Raw genomic sequence first — 15,537 nt, 5'->3', positions numbered from 1 at the left:
TGCTGATGATGGTGTGTCGGGGTCCTCCTCCTCATCTGTGTCTGCCTGCATGCTCGGAGGATCCAGAACTGGTGGAGGGGTACTGGGTGCCGTGGGTTGCAGTGTGGGAACCGGAGCCTGTGGAACTGCCTGTACTGCCAGTGGCGCAGGGGCCGGAGCAGGAGCTGGCAAAGGAAGCGCGGGAAGTGTTGGGGCCTGAGGCACCAGAGCCACTGGCGGAATGACCAAGGGTACCGGTGGAGTGACCTGAGGGAGCATATCCCTGATAGCATCGCGAAGGATATATCCCATCTGAGGCTTTCGCATCAGTGTCAGAAACCTTCCGAAGAACCTATCTTCGGAGGCTGAGGAGGTGGCAGAAGATATTGATGGAGTGGCCACAGACTGCTGGGGCCAGGGCATACTTTGTCTGGGATGCAGGGGGAACCTGCCCTGTGCTGCAGGGGGAACCTGCCCTGTGCTGCTGATGGATACGCTGTAGGCCACATACCTGGTTGACCACAGTCCCACCTTGTGACTCGTTCCTCGACCAGCTCTGCTAGAGGAGGCATCGGACGAGCAGTCATTTTGTCTGGCGCAGGAGCCATTTTGTGGAACGGCGTGCCAAAGTCGTGGTGCCTGGCTCGCTGGAACCAGCCCCGTCTAAGACGCTTAGTGTTGGATCATAAGGCTTATCCCGCACCTCAGGCCGAGGCCTGGAAGGTGTAGAGCCCTCGGCAGAACTGGCGATAGTTTTGCGTGAAGGACATGATGCCGGCACTAGGGCGTTGCCCTTCAGGAGTAACCCTGGTACAAGAACCTTGCAGTCCCTCAGCACTGATACCAGGAGGATCTGGAGACCCCTCGGCCGCAAGGACAGTAGTTGGACTAGTCTCGGTATGTGTGCTGGTACTAGAGCCCGACAGGCCCCTCCCGGTTGGGCGCTTCTTTGGAAAGGAGTCGACCTTGCGGGGTGCAATCGTGAATAAAGTCCGTAGCTTAGGATTTCGAACAAAGTCCTTCAGGTACTTAGGAGGTGACGCCTGAAAGAGCTCTCTCCACTTAGCTAGCCTGTTCTTCAGTGCATGAGGTGTCAAGGAGTTGCACGCTGAGCAACCTTCCCAGCCGTGGTCGGGGCCAAGGCAGAGGAGGCAAAGGGCGTGGTGGTCGTATGTGCGGAAGAGCCCCTCACAGGCTGGACACCTGCTGAAGCCAGCTGAAGTCGACATGCGCCGGGGAGGAGCGTGGAGTCGGAAGACCAAGTATCTAAAAGAAAAAGAAAAGACAATATAGAAGAATATCCGGGGAAGAGCGTGTGGTATTACATGTCCGAAGCCAAACACAGGAGTGCACGCTAGTGAAATCGGCGCGTTCCCGTCGACGTAGAAAAAGGGAGTGAGGAGTGGCACCAGTGGGCGGAGTCAGGCGAGCGCATGCTCCCAGGGCCGCACAGCCGCACGCCTCTAAATCTAAAGGGGAAGAAGGTTGTTCTGGTGAAAATGGTTCCGTCTCCCGTCCCTCGTGAGGGACGCCCATATAGTATGGAGGAAAGGGGACGGACGTAAGAGTAAAGGCAAGGCATTAAGGCATTCAGTGTATACTTTCCTGTGGTATACTCACTTTTAAAAACATAGATGTTAAAAATGCCCTGCTTTACTGTGGTCAGCTGTAAGTCATTGAAATATGATACAAGTGACGATAATCGACACACCATACATATTTACTATTGTTCCACTGACATTCTATAAAACAGTTGGCTAACATGTCTTAAACCTTCATTTAGTTTAGGTAAAGCAGTATGGACAATAGGAATTTTACCTGATAATAGCGGTAGCTGGTGAGCCTCTTGCTCGCAATGGTGGTTTTCCACGTGAAGCTGGTGCGTCTGCTTTTTCTGAACCACCATTTAAATATGTTAGTTCCTGGAGCTGTGCATGTCGTATTTCATCATTGTAATCCTAAAAATAAAACATGTTCCTTTTACATAACACATTACCAAGAAAAATAGAGTGACTATGCCACTTTCTACTTTAAATGTCCTGATATACAAAAAGAAAATTGCCTTATAAAAAATCACTTTGTTCCAACAAAAACCCCGAATAATTGTGTGACAAAGGAGCCAGCACTGTTGAATGGTAGAGGAAGTCACAAAGTCTTAGTTACTTACCTGTAACTATATTTCTCCAGCATTGGTATCTTTCATAGATTCAAATGCTTGAATGATGTGATATGATATGGCATTTGTAACGCGCCTAGACACAAGTGTTTCAAATATTCCCCGTCGTCAGATCCTCAGTGATTTAAATAATTATTAACATTTTAAATATATACATTATTTCCATAGAAATATGACTGTAGATTGCCCATTATGGTCTATGAGCCATTCACTTGTGTAGTCCCTCCACCTCACTTTGGTCTTTTATGGCCCTAACCAATGAGGTGGCAGGGTTTAAGCTCTGCCCCAGTCAGCCATCTTCAGATTTTAAACCGTATAGACTACAGTATGGTGGATGCTGAGCGTAGGAGCAGCCTCTAGGGGAGACGGGTGGGCGCATGTGAATCTATGAAAGATATCGATGCTGGAGAAGAACAAGTTACTTACCAACTGTAACATTCTTTCGACTGGATGTTCCTCCCACGTATTCCTCATCTTATGATATTCGTATCCTGCCAGCCTTGCTGCTTTGGAAAAAATTCTCGGCGGAGGACGCTGTGCACGAGGTCGTGGCGTCAATGTCCCTCGACTGGCTCTGTACCGTGTCGACGTCACCATCAGTATAAGTAGCTTGTACCACGGCCGTTGGCTTCAGATCTGTTTGAGGAAATATTCGAGAAACACTCAGGCGTGCCCCATGACTGATACTCTTCATGAGAGGAAAGTGTAAGAAACGCAAACTGTACTGCGGGGTAGGATGGGAGGGGCGATGAGGAATACGTGGGAGGAACATCCAGTCGAACGAACGTTAGTTGGTAAGTAACTTGTTCTTCGAATGGATTGTGTCCTCCCACGTATTCCTCATTTTATGATAGACTCCCATAGCATTGGTAATTTCGGAGGTGGGAGTACTAGTTATTATTCTCATGGACGGAATGAAGTACCGCCTTGGCAAATAAATCCTCATTGGAGGAAGAGGCATCTAAGCAATAATGCTTGATGAAGGTATGCATTGATGGCCATGTTGCAGCTGCACAAATATCTTCTGCAGGGATTCCCCTATTCAGAGCCGCAGAAGTAGCCATCCCCCTAGTGGAATGGGCTTGAAGCCCATCCGGTGGGTCTTTTCCCGCCAATCTGTAGCACTCAATTATAGCCAGAATGATTCAGCAGGATACAGTTTGTTTTGTCACCGCTAATCCTAAATTATGACCTGTATAACACACAAAAAGTTGGTCATCTTGACGTAATTTTGACATTCTTGAAATGTAAAAACTGAGAGCTCTTTTGGGGTCCAGTCTATGCAGTCTCACCCCTTCCTTGCCCAAACGAGGAGGAGGATAGAATGTTGGTAATATGATTTTTTGTGACAAGTGGAAGTCAGAAACTACTTTTGGGAAGAAAGATGGTTTTAACCTTAAGAACCTCTTTGTCCTTGTAAAAAGTAGTATATGGAGGTTTAGATGAGAGAGCCTGTAGCTCCCTAACCCTGCGGGATGATGTTAAGGCCACAAGAAGGACACTCTTCAATGTTAGAAGCCTCAAGGGACAGGAGTGTAGAGGCTCAAAAGGTATACAAGTTAGAAACTTAAGTACTAGATTTAAATCCCAAATTAGGACATGAAAGGGGACTGGAGGGTATACATTAGTAAGCCCTTTCAGGAATTGAATTATCAATGGAATTTTGAAGTAAGAAGTAAGAAACCTCTTCCAAGGAGCGCTTGAAAATGGACAGCGCAGCTAGATATCCTTTAATTGTCCCGATCTGGAGCCCAAGACTGGCAAGATGTAATAGGAAAGAGAGCACCATTGGGGTGCCACATTGAAAAGGGTCCACATACTTATTTTTGCACTAGTTACTGAACTTGTTCCAACGACACCGGTACAAGGATTTTGTTGCTGGCCTTCTGGCCGAAAACAAAATCTCCATTACATCATCCGGAAGATCCCAATCCTTGTATCTCAACCTCTCAGAAACCATATGTGAAGGTTGAGTGTCTTGACCTCTGGATGGAGAACTCGACCTTCCTCTTGCGAGAGAAGATCCTCTCTTTGCGGAAGACGTATTGGAGGGCAGATGGACATTTCCAGAAGGTCCGGGTACCACATCCTCCTGGCCCAATCCTGGGCAAGGGAATAGTTTACCTGTAACACCATTTCTCCAGCATTGGTATCTTTCATGGATTCACATGCTTAGAATATTCCCCGTTGTCAGACTGGGACCCCTCGGTACACATATATAGCCTCTTCCTATAGGAAAACTTCTGACACTTTTGTGTCCTATCTACGTCCTTTTAGGACCCGCCTACGCATGCTCCGCAGGCCGTCCCAGTATAAGAGGCCCGCCCCCGCGGTTCCCCTTCAGATTTCGGCCCCTCCAAAGTAGGAAGGGTTAAACTTATCCATCACATACATTGCAGTCCCGGGGAGGCTTGGCGGGCGCATGTGAATCCATGAAAGATACCAATGCTGGAGAAATGGAGTTACAGGTAAGAAACTATTCCCTTCTCCAGCATTGGATCTTTCATGGATTCACATGCTTAGAATAGATTGTATAGCAGTAACACTTGAGACGGTGGTGGTAATGCAATGTAATGTACCTTCACCCTACTACTCAACACATATGCGCAGCAGTAATAAGTTTACTCATATAACCTTTCCCACCGAAAGTATACTGTCATCAAAGGTAGAAAACACTCTCCACAACGTGGAGCTTACCTTACTGAAACAGATGGCGCAGGACAGCTCTTCCCATCTGCGCCTCATCCGCATGCTGCCTGGCAAGGCAGTAGTGGCGGGTAAACGTGTGGGGCACTGACCATGCCGCGGCTTGGCATATGTCCGTCAGCGGAATTCCAGCCCATAACGCTGTTGAGGATGACATCGACCTTGTAGAATGGGCTCTAGGATGTCTTTGCAGTGGCCTTCCGGCCTTAGAGTGACAAAAAGCAATCGTCGACGAGACCCATCTGGCCAATCCCTGTTTCGAGATTGCTTTACCTCTCGTCGACGGACCATATGCGACGAACAGTTGCCGAGTAGCCCTGATGTCTTGTGTGCGATGTAGGTAGAATTTCAGAGCCCTCTTAACGTCCAGGGTATGAAGAGTTTTTTCTGCTGCCGACGATGGAGTGGCGAAGAAAGTAGGCAGAACCACGGATGAGTGTTTGTGATATACCGTCGGAACCTTAGGGACGAACGTAGGGTTAGTCGCCAGGACTACCATGTCCTTAAAGAATCTTAGGTAGGGCGGGTCCACGACCAGCGCTTGTAGTTCCGAGATACGTCTGGCTGATGTGATAGCTATCAGGAATGCCAACTTCCACGAAATGAATTTCATGTCGGACTTGGCCATAGGCTCGAAAGGCGGTTTCATCAAACCTGCCAACACTGTGTTGAGGCTCCACGCCGGGGGAAAACGTTTCACCGGGGGAAAAGCTCCTAATAAACCCTGCATGAAGTGTTTCACCAGTCTGTCACTGAATAGAGGAGACGACTGCCTCTTCCTTGTGAACTTCGAGATGGCTGCCAGGTGTACCTTTATCGATGAGGGGGACAATCCCTTTTTTGCTAAGAGGAGCAGGTAAGGTAGAACTTGTTCCGGCGTCACCAACAATGGTTGTAGGTCCCACTGTTTTCTACACCATTCACAGAATCTCCGCCACTTATAGGAGTAGAATTTGTTAGTGGAAGGGGCTCTAGCCGCCTGCAGAATTTCTTGGCACTCCTCTGAAATGTCTAAAGCCCCGAATTCCGAGAAGTCAGGAGCCAGGATGTAAGGTTGAGACTGTCCGGGTCGTGATGCCACACCGTGTCTCTGTCCCGGGCTAGAAGGTACGGGACTTTCGGAAACGCTATGGGATGTTCCAGCGATAGATGGAGGTCTGAGAACCACGGTTGCCTCGGCCAGTATGGTGTCACTAGAATCACCCGGCAATTGTATCTGCGTATCCACTGTATTGTTTTCCGTATGAGGGGAAACGGGGGAAAAGCATAGAGGAACATGTCCGTCCATGGGAAGGAGAACGCCTCCCCCACCAAACCCTCTTGGGGCCACCTGCTTGCAAATTTCTCGCATTTCTTGTTTTCCTTGGTCGCGAAGGCGTCCAGAGGGGGGTGGCCCCATTTCTCGAACACTTTCTTCAAGTGACCCGTGTCCATTTCCCACGCATGTATCTGGGACATGTTTCTGCTGAGGGAGTCGGCTTGGCAGTTCCTCACACCCGGAAGGTGATGAGCCACGAGGGAGATTTCGTACTTCGATGCCCAATGCCATGTTTTCTGGGCTTCTATGGAGAGAGTCCTTGATCGTGTCCCTCCTGGTTTCCTCAGATAAAACATGGCTGTTGTATTGTCGGTCAGTATTCGCACTCGCAACATCTTGATGTGTGGTAGGAACGCCTTCAAGGCCCATCGTACTGCTCTGAATTCCAGTACGTTTATGTGTAGGAGTGCTCCATTGGAGACCAGCGACCTTGCGTTTGGAGAGCACCCATGTGCGCTCCCCATCCGGTTAGGGACGCATCCGTAACTATGGTGCTCTGGAACTCCGGCTCCTGTAGGGGCACACCTTTGTTCAGATTGTGGGAACTCTGCCACCACTGAAGGGTCCGAAGTAGCTTGTCGTTGTCGATAGTTATCCTGTCCGACCACGATCCCAGAGCCTGTGTCCATCGGTCTGCGAGGAATACTTGGACTGGCCTCATGAAAAGTCGACAGTTTCTCACCAGATGGATGCAGGATGCCATGGCCCCTAGGACCGAAACATACTTTCTCACTGAGATCCTGGTGTTTAGCCGTAGCCGGGCCGCCTGTTGAATGAGTCTCGAGGTCCTGTCGAGAGAAGGTTTCACCAGTCCTAGCTGAGTCTCAAACTGTGCCCCCAAGAATACCAGCGTTCTCGATGGCCGCAGAGAGGATTTCTCGAAGTTTTTGGCGAATCCTAGCCGTTGTAGAAGCTGCATGGTGGCTTGTAGACTTGTGTTGGTCGACGCTGGGGAGGATCCCCTTACCAGCCAGTCGTCGAGGTATGGGTATACATGGTGGCTTTGCTTCCTTAGCCAGGCAGCCACTGGAGCCAGGCATTTTGTGAACGTTCTGGGGGAGGTTTTGAGCCCGAAAGGAAGAACCGTGAATTGGTAGTGGGTTCGCCCTATTACAAAACGTAGGAATTTCCTGTGTTTCCGACACACTGGAATATGGAAATACGCGTCCTGTAAATCCAGGGACGCCAGGAAATCTCCCTTTTGAACTGCACGGATCACTTCCTGCAGAGTGAGCATCTTGAATTTCAGGCTCTTTAAGGACTTGTTGAGATCACGTAAGTCTAGAATGGGACGCCATTTGCCGTTCAGCTTTTTTACGACGAAGTATCTTGAGTAGGCTCCTTGGCCTCTCTGTGATGTTGGAACTAATTCTATCACTCCCTTCGCTAACATGAGTGTAACCTCTTGTTGCAGTGCCTTCATATGGGACTGAGCGGTGAACGCAGGTGGAATTTGCGGAGGGCTGTGTTTGAATTGAAGAGAGTGTCCATAGTGTCTAACACCCATTGGTCCGTCGTTATCCTTTCCCATTCATCGACATACGCTGAAACTCTTCCCCCCAGAACGGGTTGTGGAACGTCACTGCTGATCTTTAGTTTGCTTGTCTCTCGCCGACGATGGGTATGATGGTCGTTTTCTGGAAGACTGGAAGTTTCGTCGACGGTTAGCCGATTGTGAGGCACGTCGGTACCCCAGGGAGGGGTAAGCCGATCTGGCAAAGGATCTGTCTACAGAAGAGAATCTTGAATTTCCTGAAGCCCCTCTAAAGGGGTCACTCTGGAGGGCACCCAAAGAACGTGCCGTGTCCGAATCTTCTTTCATCCCTTTTAGGGCCTCGTCCACCTTCTCACCGAAGAGAAGGTCTCCCTCAAAGGGCACATCTAAGACCATATCTAACACTTGGGTGTAGACTCTGGAGCCTTAAACTTTTTTTCTAGGCGTCCATTCACTGCTGGTTCTGAGAATGGGTGTCATTGTCTGCAACCCCTCTTTCCATACATGGTCAAGTATCGGTATCGAGAACACCCACCTCTTTCTCTTGCCCATGTGGTTGAACAAAAAACAGTCCTTTTTCTGTTCTTCCTGGGACAGACCAAATTCTTTGCATGCCTTCTCCATCATCGAATGGAATGACGCAATGTCGTCCGGAGGGGACGGGTGAGCTGGGCTTCTGGGGTTTTCTAACTCCTCCTCTGACTCCCAGGTAGGATCCCTGGAGGGGGATAAAGAGACCTCTGACATGGCTCCCCTGTCCGACTCCGAATCTGGCAGCTCACCTTCCTCCTGCGCCAGTGTTGAGATTGGCGTGCGTGGGTGCGGCGGTTGATGGGACGGGCCCGGCTCGTCGACGGGTGACTGTGGCAGGCTGACCTGGGGAAGTCGCTGGTCCAACGACCGTAGCAAGGACTGAAGCGAGGACAGAATATCCAACGACAAAACCGATTGAGGATTGAGGAGAGGGGCAGATACCGGTGTAACGGATGCCCTCATCGACGACTTGGCAGCCGCTTGTAGCCCTAGGTCTGCTGGGCCAGCCACTCTTTCGCTCTCGTCCTCCGAGGACAGCAACATAGCTTGCTCTTGTAGCAAAGCCTCTGGGGGGGTAGGGTCGAGGCCTCCAGGAGGACCCCCGTCGACGAGGCTCTCGTCGACGCCATTGTCGACGGGACGGAGGATGCCCCTTGCGCTAGTGGCGGGAAGGCGGCCGGTGACTGGATCGCCGTCGACGACACTGCGGTCCCGCCTTCTCCACACTGTGCCCGCTTTTACTCGACTCTCGACTCGTGGTCGATCTGTGATGATCACCAGAGGAGGATTTCCTTTCCTTCTCATGCTTTTTGACGAGGAGTCTGTAGTGGAGTGAGTTCCAGACGACTCTTTTTCCGACGATCTAGATTTGTTTGCCGGTGGTTCCGACGAGGCCGTGCGGCGTGATGTTTTCGCCGACTGTGTGGAGCCTACCTCCGAGGGGGGGTATGCCCCCGAACCCTCATTCAGCCATGCCACCAGGCGTCAGTTCCGGACTTTGAGGGTTTTTTGAGAAAACCCCTTGCATATGTCGCAGGCATCCGCCGAATGGTGAAGGTGGAGGCAATATATACAATCCATATGTCCGTCCCCCTCGTAAACCTTTTTCAAGCCGCACGTCGCGCATGGACGGAACAGCGATTTTCCTGATACAGAGGACATATCGTACTCGAAATCCAATAAGGCAACCTAGTACAAAATAGTAAGACAACACGAGGAGATCCCACTACTTTGGAGACGGTTGAAATCTGAAGGGGAACCGCGGGGGCGGGCCTCTTATACTGGGACGGCCTGCGGAGCATGCGTAGGCGGGTCCTAAAAGGACGTAGATAGGACACAAAAGTGTCAGAAGTTTTCCTATAGGAAAAGGCTATATATGTGTACCGAGGGGTCCCAGTCTGACGACGGGGAATATTCTAAGCATGTGAATCCATGAAAGATCCAATGCTGGAGAATTAGGATCATGGTTTTCCTGAACTTTCTCAATCTCCTGATTACTTAAGGAATGACGGGGACTGGAGGAAATGCGTACAGAAGTGGAAACCTCCAGTCCACCACAAACGCGTCTCCTAGAGCTCCTCTCAGAGGAAATTCCCTTGAGCAGTACTGTTTGCACTTCCGGTTCACCGTGGTCGCGAACAGATCCACTTGAGGGGTTCCCCAAAGGGCGAAGATCTCCAGAAGGACTTCCTGAGCTAGATCCCAGTTGTGGGAGACTGCTCTGCCTGCTCAGAGCGTCTGCCGCCGTGTTCTGCTCTCCAGCTAGGTGAACTGCTGATAGAGATTCCTTCTCGTTTTGCCCAGAACCAGAGCTGCATTGCCTCTGTGCACAGTGGTAGTGACCCTACGCCTCCTCTCTTGTTGAGGTAGTACATGGACACAGTGTTCCCTGTACAGAGGGCAGGAAGGCCTTCAGCGCTAGTCTGATTGCCCTCAGCTCCATAGGTTGATGTGTAGTTTGGACTCTCATGGAGACCAACGACCGCTGATTGTCAGATCGTTGGTGTGGGCTCCCCACCCCGTGAGTGAGGCGCCCGTCACTACAGTCATCTCCGGCCATGGTTGCCAAAAAGATTCTCCCTTGAGGATGTTGTTGCAAGCCCACCATATTAGATCCTGAGCAACTGTGCTCGGGACTTGCAGAAAATCCGACATACTCCCCGAGAACTGGGACCACTGAGTTCTGAGGGCCCATTGAAGGGATCTCATTCTCAATCTGGCCTCTGGCACCAGAAAAATGCAGGATGCCATGAGGCCGAGCAACCTCAGAAAATCTAAGACCCGCAGATGCTGGGCATTCTGGAACTTTGTTACCATCTGCAGAATGTGGAGAGCTCTCACCTCGGAAGGCGAGGCTTTGCCCGAGGAAGTATCCAAAATTGCTCCGATAAACGGGAGCTTTTGGGATGGTATCATGTGAGACTTCTTGAAATTGAGGGAGAAGCCCAATTTGTGAAGGAAGGAACAGGTGATCGACAGATGTTCCTGAGCTTGTTCGGGAGAATGCGCTCTCATCAACCAATCGTCCAGGTAGGGGTAGACGTGAATCCCCTGAGACTCGCTGCCACAACCGCCATCAGTTTGGTGAAAACCCTCGGACGGAGGTCAGCTCAAATGGCAGAAATTGAAACTGAAAGTGAGAACCGTCAACCGGGAACCTCAGGTACTTTCTGTGCTTGGGATGGATTGTCACATGAAAGCATCCTGAAGGTCCAATGATACCAACCAGTCTTGGAGTTGGAGAGCCTGAAGGATCTGAGAAAGGGTCACCATCCTAAACTTGTCCTTCCTGAGGAACTTTTTCAAGTTTCTTAAGTCCAAGATGAGTCTCAATCCTCCGTCCTTCTTTGAAATGAGAACGTAGGGGGAGTACCAACCCTTGTTTCTCTCTGCTACAGGTACCTGTTCTATTGCACCTTTCTCTAGCAGGGTTAAAATCTCCTGCAACAGGAGCGGACCTGGAATTTTGACAGAGCTGGTTCCCGGTGGATGGTCCTGAGGCCTTTTTAGGAAGAGAAGGCAGTAAACTTGAGCTACTGTCTCCAGTGCCCAGGTATCTGAAGTAATGCCCCGCCATTATTTCAGATGCTGAGAGATTCTTCCTCCCACCACGGGTTTGTGTGATAAGGCCTCAGAGTGATTTGGAGACGGCTGCATGAGTGGCTGAAGGCAAAGATGCCGTTCCTGAGGCTGGTTTTGCACTTTTTCCTTGTTCACCACGAGTGACATTTCTCTTGCCTCTTTGAATGGCCTGTCCTCTTCCTCTACCAAAAGAGGAGTAGTACCGAAAAGAACAACCTCTCCAAGAAGATGAGCCCGAATAAGGTTTCTGAGGCTGTCGCATGGAGGCGCCAAGAGATTTAGCTGCCGCTTTGCTGCCACTTTTGAGGTCTGTAGTTTTTCTAAGCTTTCATCAGCTTTACTACCAAACAGCCTCAAGCCATCAAAAGGCATGTTGATAAGTCTGGCCTGCACATCTGGTGCAAACCCGACTTCCTCAACCACACAAATCTGCATAGCACTGTGCTTGAAGCCATGGATCTGCTGATACTATCAGCAGTATCCAGTCCAGACCCTAGGCATTCCCCCATTGCCTCCTTTCTGTCTTTGACAATATTCAGGAAGCCTTTCCTTTCTTCGCTTTCCGGAATATGTTCAGCCGCCGCCGAAATGCAGTCCCACAGGGTATGGGTGAACCTGGCTAGGGTACAGTGACATTAGTTGACTTGGGAGCCATGCTATCCGAAGTAAAAACCGTTCGTACCCAAGCATCCACCTGCTTATCCTCTCTTTCTGGGGGGGATAGATGGATATGCTGTCTGTCTTGAGGAAGTTGCAGCCTTAATGACCAGACTTTCTGCAGTGGGATGCCTACTTAAGTTATCAGGGTCAGAACTAGAAGTTCTGTACTTTTTTGGGAACATTACTGTTGACTGCAGCAACAGGAACCTCCCAGTTCTTTTCCACTGTTCTCTGAAGTGCCCTATGGAAGGGGAGAACTGTGTCCTTCTGGGGGCCCTGATCAAGTATGTCAGTCATATCCTGATCAAAAGTGGGTGAGGCTCTACCTCAGCCCATGTATTCCAGCACTCTATTAATTAAACTCCTGTACCCTGAATCTGCATGTTCTGCAGGGTCAGGTTTTGCAAACTCTAGCTCGGATGACGTATCAATGCCACTAGCAGAGTGAAGGGTGTCACACAGGTTTCTCATTTTCGATTCTGGATCGATTAATTTGTCTGGGACCTTTCTAGTACCATACTGTACTCCAAAAGGAGAAACCTCTTCTTCAGAACCACTTTCATCAAAAATAGAAGACATATGGGCCTCATTTCGAGTTTGGAGGTAGCCATGCTTCCCCCAAACTCAGGTCGGGGTTCCCTGAATGGGGAAATACCGGGCCATTCCGGCCTAGGAGGGCCCGGTATTTCCTCATTCAGGGACCCCGGACCCAGCACATCCCCATTCCCATTGAGCCCCGATTGGGCTCAATGGGAATGGGGAGCATGCTAACAACGGGCCCGTCAATGACGGGCACGTTGTTAGCATGCTGGGCCGCTCGCGGGACCCTCTAAGGACATCTGGTAAAACCAGGCGTCCCGAGTGGGTCCCGTGAGCGGACCTCGTAATAGGGCAGTAAGGGGTTAATGGCGCCGGCAGCTCTATCAGCGCCGTTGACCCCATACCGCCAGGATCGTAATGAGGCCCATTGACTTAAAGAAGTCTGACTTGGGTAAAGGAGTAAATCTCCTTTCCTTTTCAAGAGTTTGGGTCGAAGGAATCGAAGGAACCTTTGATAGTATGAAGGAATCTTCGAAGACATTGATGGCGTCAAACCCGCTTTTGGCTTCGATGCCGAAGCCATCGAGGTTTTCAATGACTTGTTTTTTATACAGTGTCGGGGAAACTCTTGATTTTCGAGGAATCTTCGAGGATTTGACGTCGACTCGAGTCTTATGAGTTTCACCCATACTAATGGGTTTTACCACAGTAGTTCCCGACTTCCCTGTGTCGTCCGGGGTCTGGCTCTTTTGAGGCTTCTTTGAGGGGGTCGAGGCCACATTCTCAAAGACCTCTATCATCTTCCTTCTAAATTCTTCCCATTTTCTTGGGGAATCCGACTTAGTCGGGCATCGTACCAATTCGGTAGATGTATCAGAGAATGAAGAGGGAGATCTATGTCTCCTCTTAACCTTTTTTGAAGAAGAAGATGGAGAGCGTCTCAATCTACTACGAGATCAAGATCTCTCAAGAGTGTTTACGATGATCCAATTCTTTCAATTCGCTCGACTTCTTATGTCTTTTTGGCGAGGCCTTCGAGGAGGCCTTCGAAGCTTCCCACCCCATCGCCAGTTTACCTTTCCTCTCACGAAGGGCTTTCTCCGTCATCGACTGACAGGAGCCACAGTCCCCAGTTCGATGGTCTGAACCTAGGCACCAAAGACAAAAACAGTGAGGATCTGTAATCGACATCTTCAATCCGCAGTTGATAAATTTGTTGAACCCCGTCTTGGGAGTAGAAGGGGTGGAAGAAGACGACATTTTCAGAAGAAAATTTCGAAGCGCGCCGTTCGGGAGCGAAGCAATCAGGTAAACGGAACTGAAGCCAACGGGCGCAGCACAAGCTACTTATACTGATGGTGACGTTGACATGGTACGGAACCCGCCGAGGGACATAGACGCCACAACCTCGTGCACAGTGCCTTCTGCCGAGAACATTTTTTCCGAAGCTGCGAAGCTGGCAGGATACGAATATCCTAAGATTAGGAATACGTGGGAGGACACAATCCATTCGAAATACAGTTACAGGTAAGTAACTAAGACTTTTCCAGCATTGGATCTTTCATAGATTCAGATGCTTGAATAGAATACCAAGCAGTTAAAACATGCCCACATCATATATAGATAGATATGCAGAAAAACTTCTGCAAGCATTTGACATACAGCAACACAAAGGTTACATACCCAGGGAAAGGCGGGAGAAAGGCTGATCCTACCTTATGCAAAGAGGAGCACTGCCTCGCCAACTGCAGATTCTTTGTTGGTCTCTTCTGTCAGGCAGCAATGCTTGGCGAACGGGTGCAGAGTGCTCCAGGTAGTGGCTCTGCAAATGCCCTTCAATGCTACCCCTGTGTGATACACCACTGACGCTGCTCTCCCTCTAGTGGAGTGCTCCGAAGGAGGCCTGGTGATGGGGTCGCCTTTAGACTGGTGACGGTGGGTGATACATTGAGAAACCCAACGTGCCAAACTTTGTTTTTAAATATGTTGACCTTTAGTGCGGCCAGAAAAAGCAATGAACAATCTGTTGGAGGAGTGGAACTCCTTAGTTCTCTGTAAGTAAAGCTTTAGAACGCTCGCCACATCTAGTGAATGCAAAGTTCTCTCTGCATCAGAGGTGTGATTTTGGAAGAATGTTGGGGGGACAATGCCCTCCGTGAGAGTCATCTCTGACAAAACCTTGGGAAGGAATTTTGGATGAGTTCTCAAAATGACGCAGTCTTTATGGAACAAGGTAAAAGGAGGTTCTGATGAGTAATGACTGTTTATCTGGATTCGTCGTATATGCCACAATGGCCGCTAGATGTACCTTGATAGAAGATATAAATAATCCTGCTATGGCCAAGTACAGTAAGTAAGGTAGCACTTGTTCGACCGATGCTGTGAGTGGGTTCAATGATAATGTTTTGCACCACTTGGAGAAACAAGTCCATTTCCGGATATAGGTGATCCGAGTAGAAGGAGCCCTACATGCCTTGAAGTGGACAGATGAGAATTTCATACTGCTGATGAGTGTAGTTGGACCAAACCGCTCAAACACAAACTTGGTGCCATCAGTCTCACAGAGACACAGTTCAATTACAGCTTCACAAAAAGATAGTCAACGTCTCTACAGCTTACAATACATCAAAAGCACTGATAATTGCAATCAGATTTTCAATCATCTGCAATCTATCCAGGCCCTGCACCACTAAGCTCTTTAAAACTCCTTGCCAGAAATCTACTTCTTTCCGCTGCACAAACTGCCACCATTAGGTGCCAGATTATCTAACATTGGTACCAATGGCATAAATGTAGCACTATATTAGGTAATGCGGAATTGAGCAGTCTGGATCATCTAAAAACGTTTCCCTACCCGCAGTTTGTTTGAATCCAATGTGCCATTTCACGTATGACTGAGTTCCTGCAATGTATGGGCACAACACTGTTTTTGTCATGTCCATAACAGTTTTCAAGAACTGGTTGTGGCTTTGTGTTTCTAGGTGAGACATGTCATTGCTTACTGCACGGTACAGTCGTTTCAAGAGGCAAAGACACATGTAAACACCC

General features: G+C 49.4%; 1 protein-coding gene across 4 annotated transcripts in view; it reads right to left on the bottom strand.

The window, feature by feature from the left end:
• The window catches only part of KHDRBS3 (KH RNA binding domain containing, signal transduction associated 3), a 515,298-nt gene that overhangs the window by 240,005 nt on the left and 259,756 nt on the right, over positions 1–15,537 (bottom strand). For all 4 annotated transcript variants that reach the window (XR_011278673.1, XR_011278672.1, XM_069621670.1 and 1 more), the window contains exon 5: positions 1,798–1,937. Coding sequence is in view for 2 of the 4 variants with exons in the window: in XM_069621670.1 (XP_069477771.1) it covers positions 1,798–1,937 (140 nt within the window). In the remaining 2 variants the exon portion in view is untranslated. The remainder of the gene's footprint in view (positions 1–1,797; positions 1,938–15,537) is intronic.

The sequence above is a fragment of the Ambystoma mexicanum genome, chromosome 5q (assembly GCF_040938575.1).
Source record: "Ambystoma mexicanum isolate Mex_15411 chromosome 5q, UKY_AmexF1_1, whole genome shotgun sequence".
NCBI lineage: Eukaryota > Metazoa > Chordata > Amphibia > Caudata > Ambystomatidae > Ambystoma > Ambystoma mexicanum.
The sequence above is the reverse complement of the archived record's forward strand: the minus strand, read 5'-3'. Positions and strand labels throughout refer to the sequence as shown.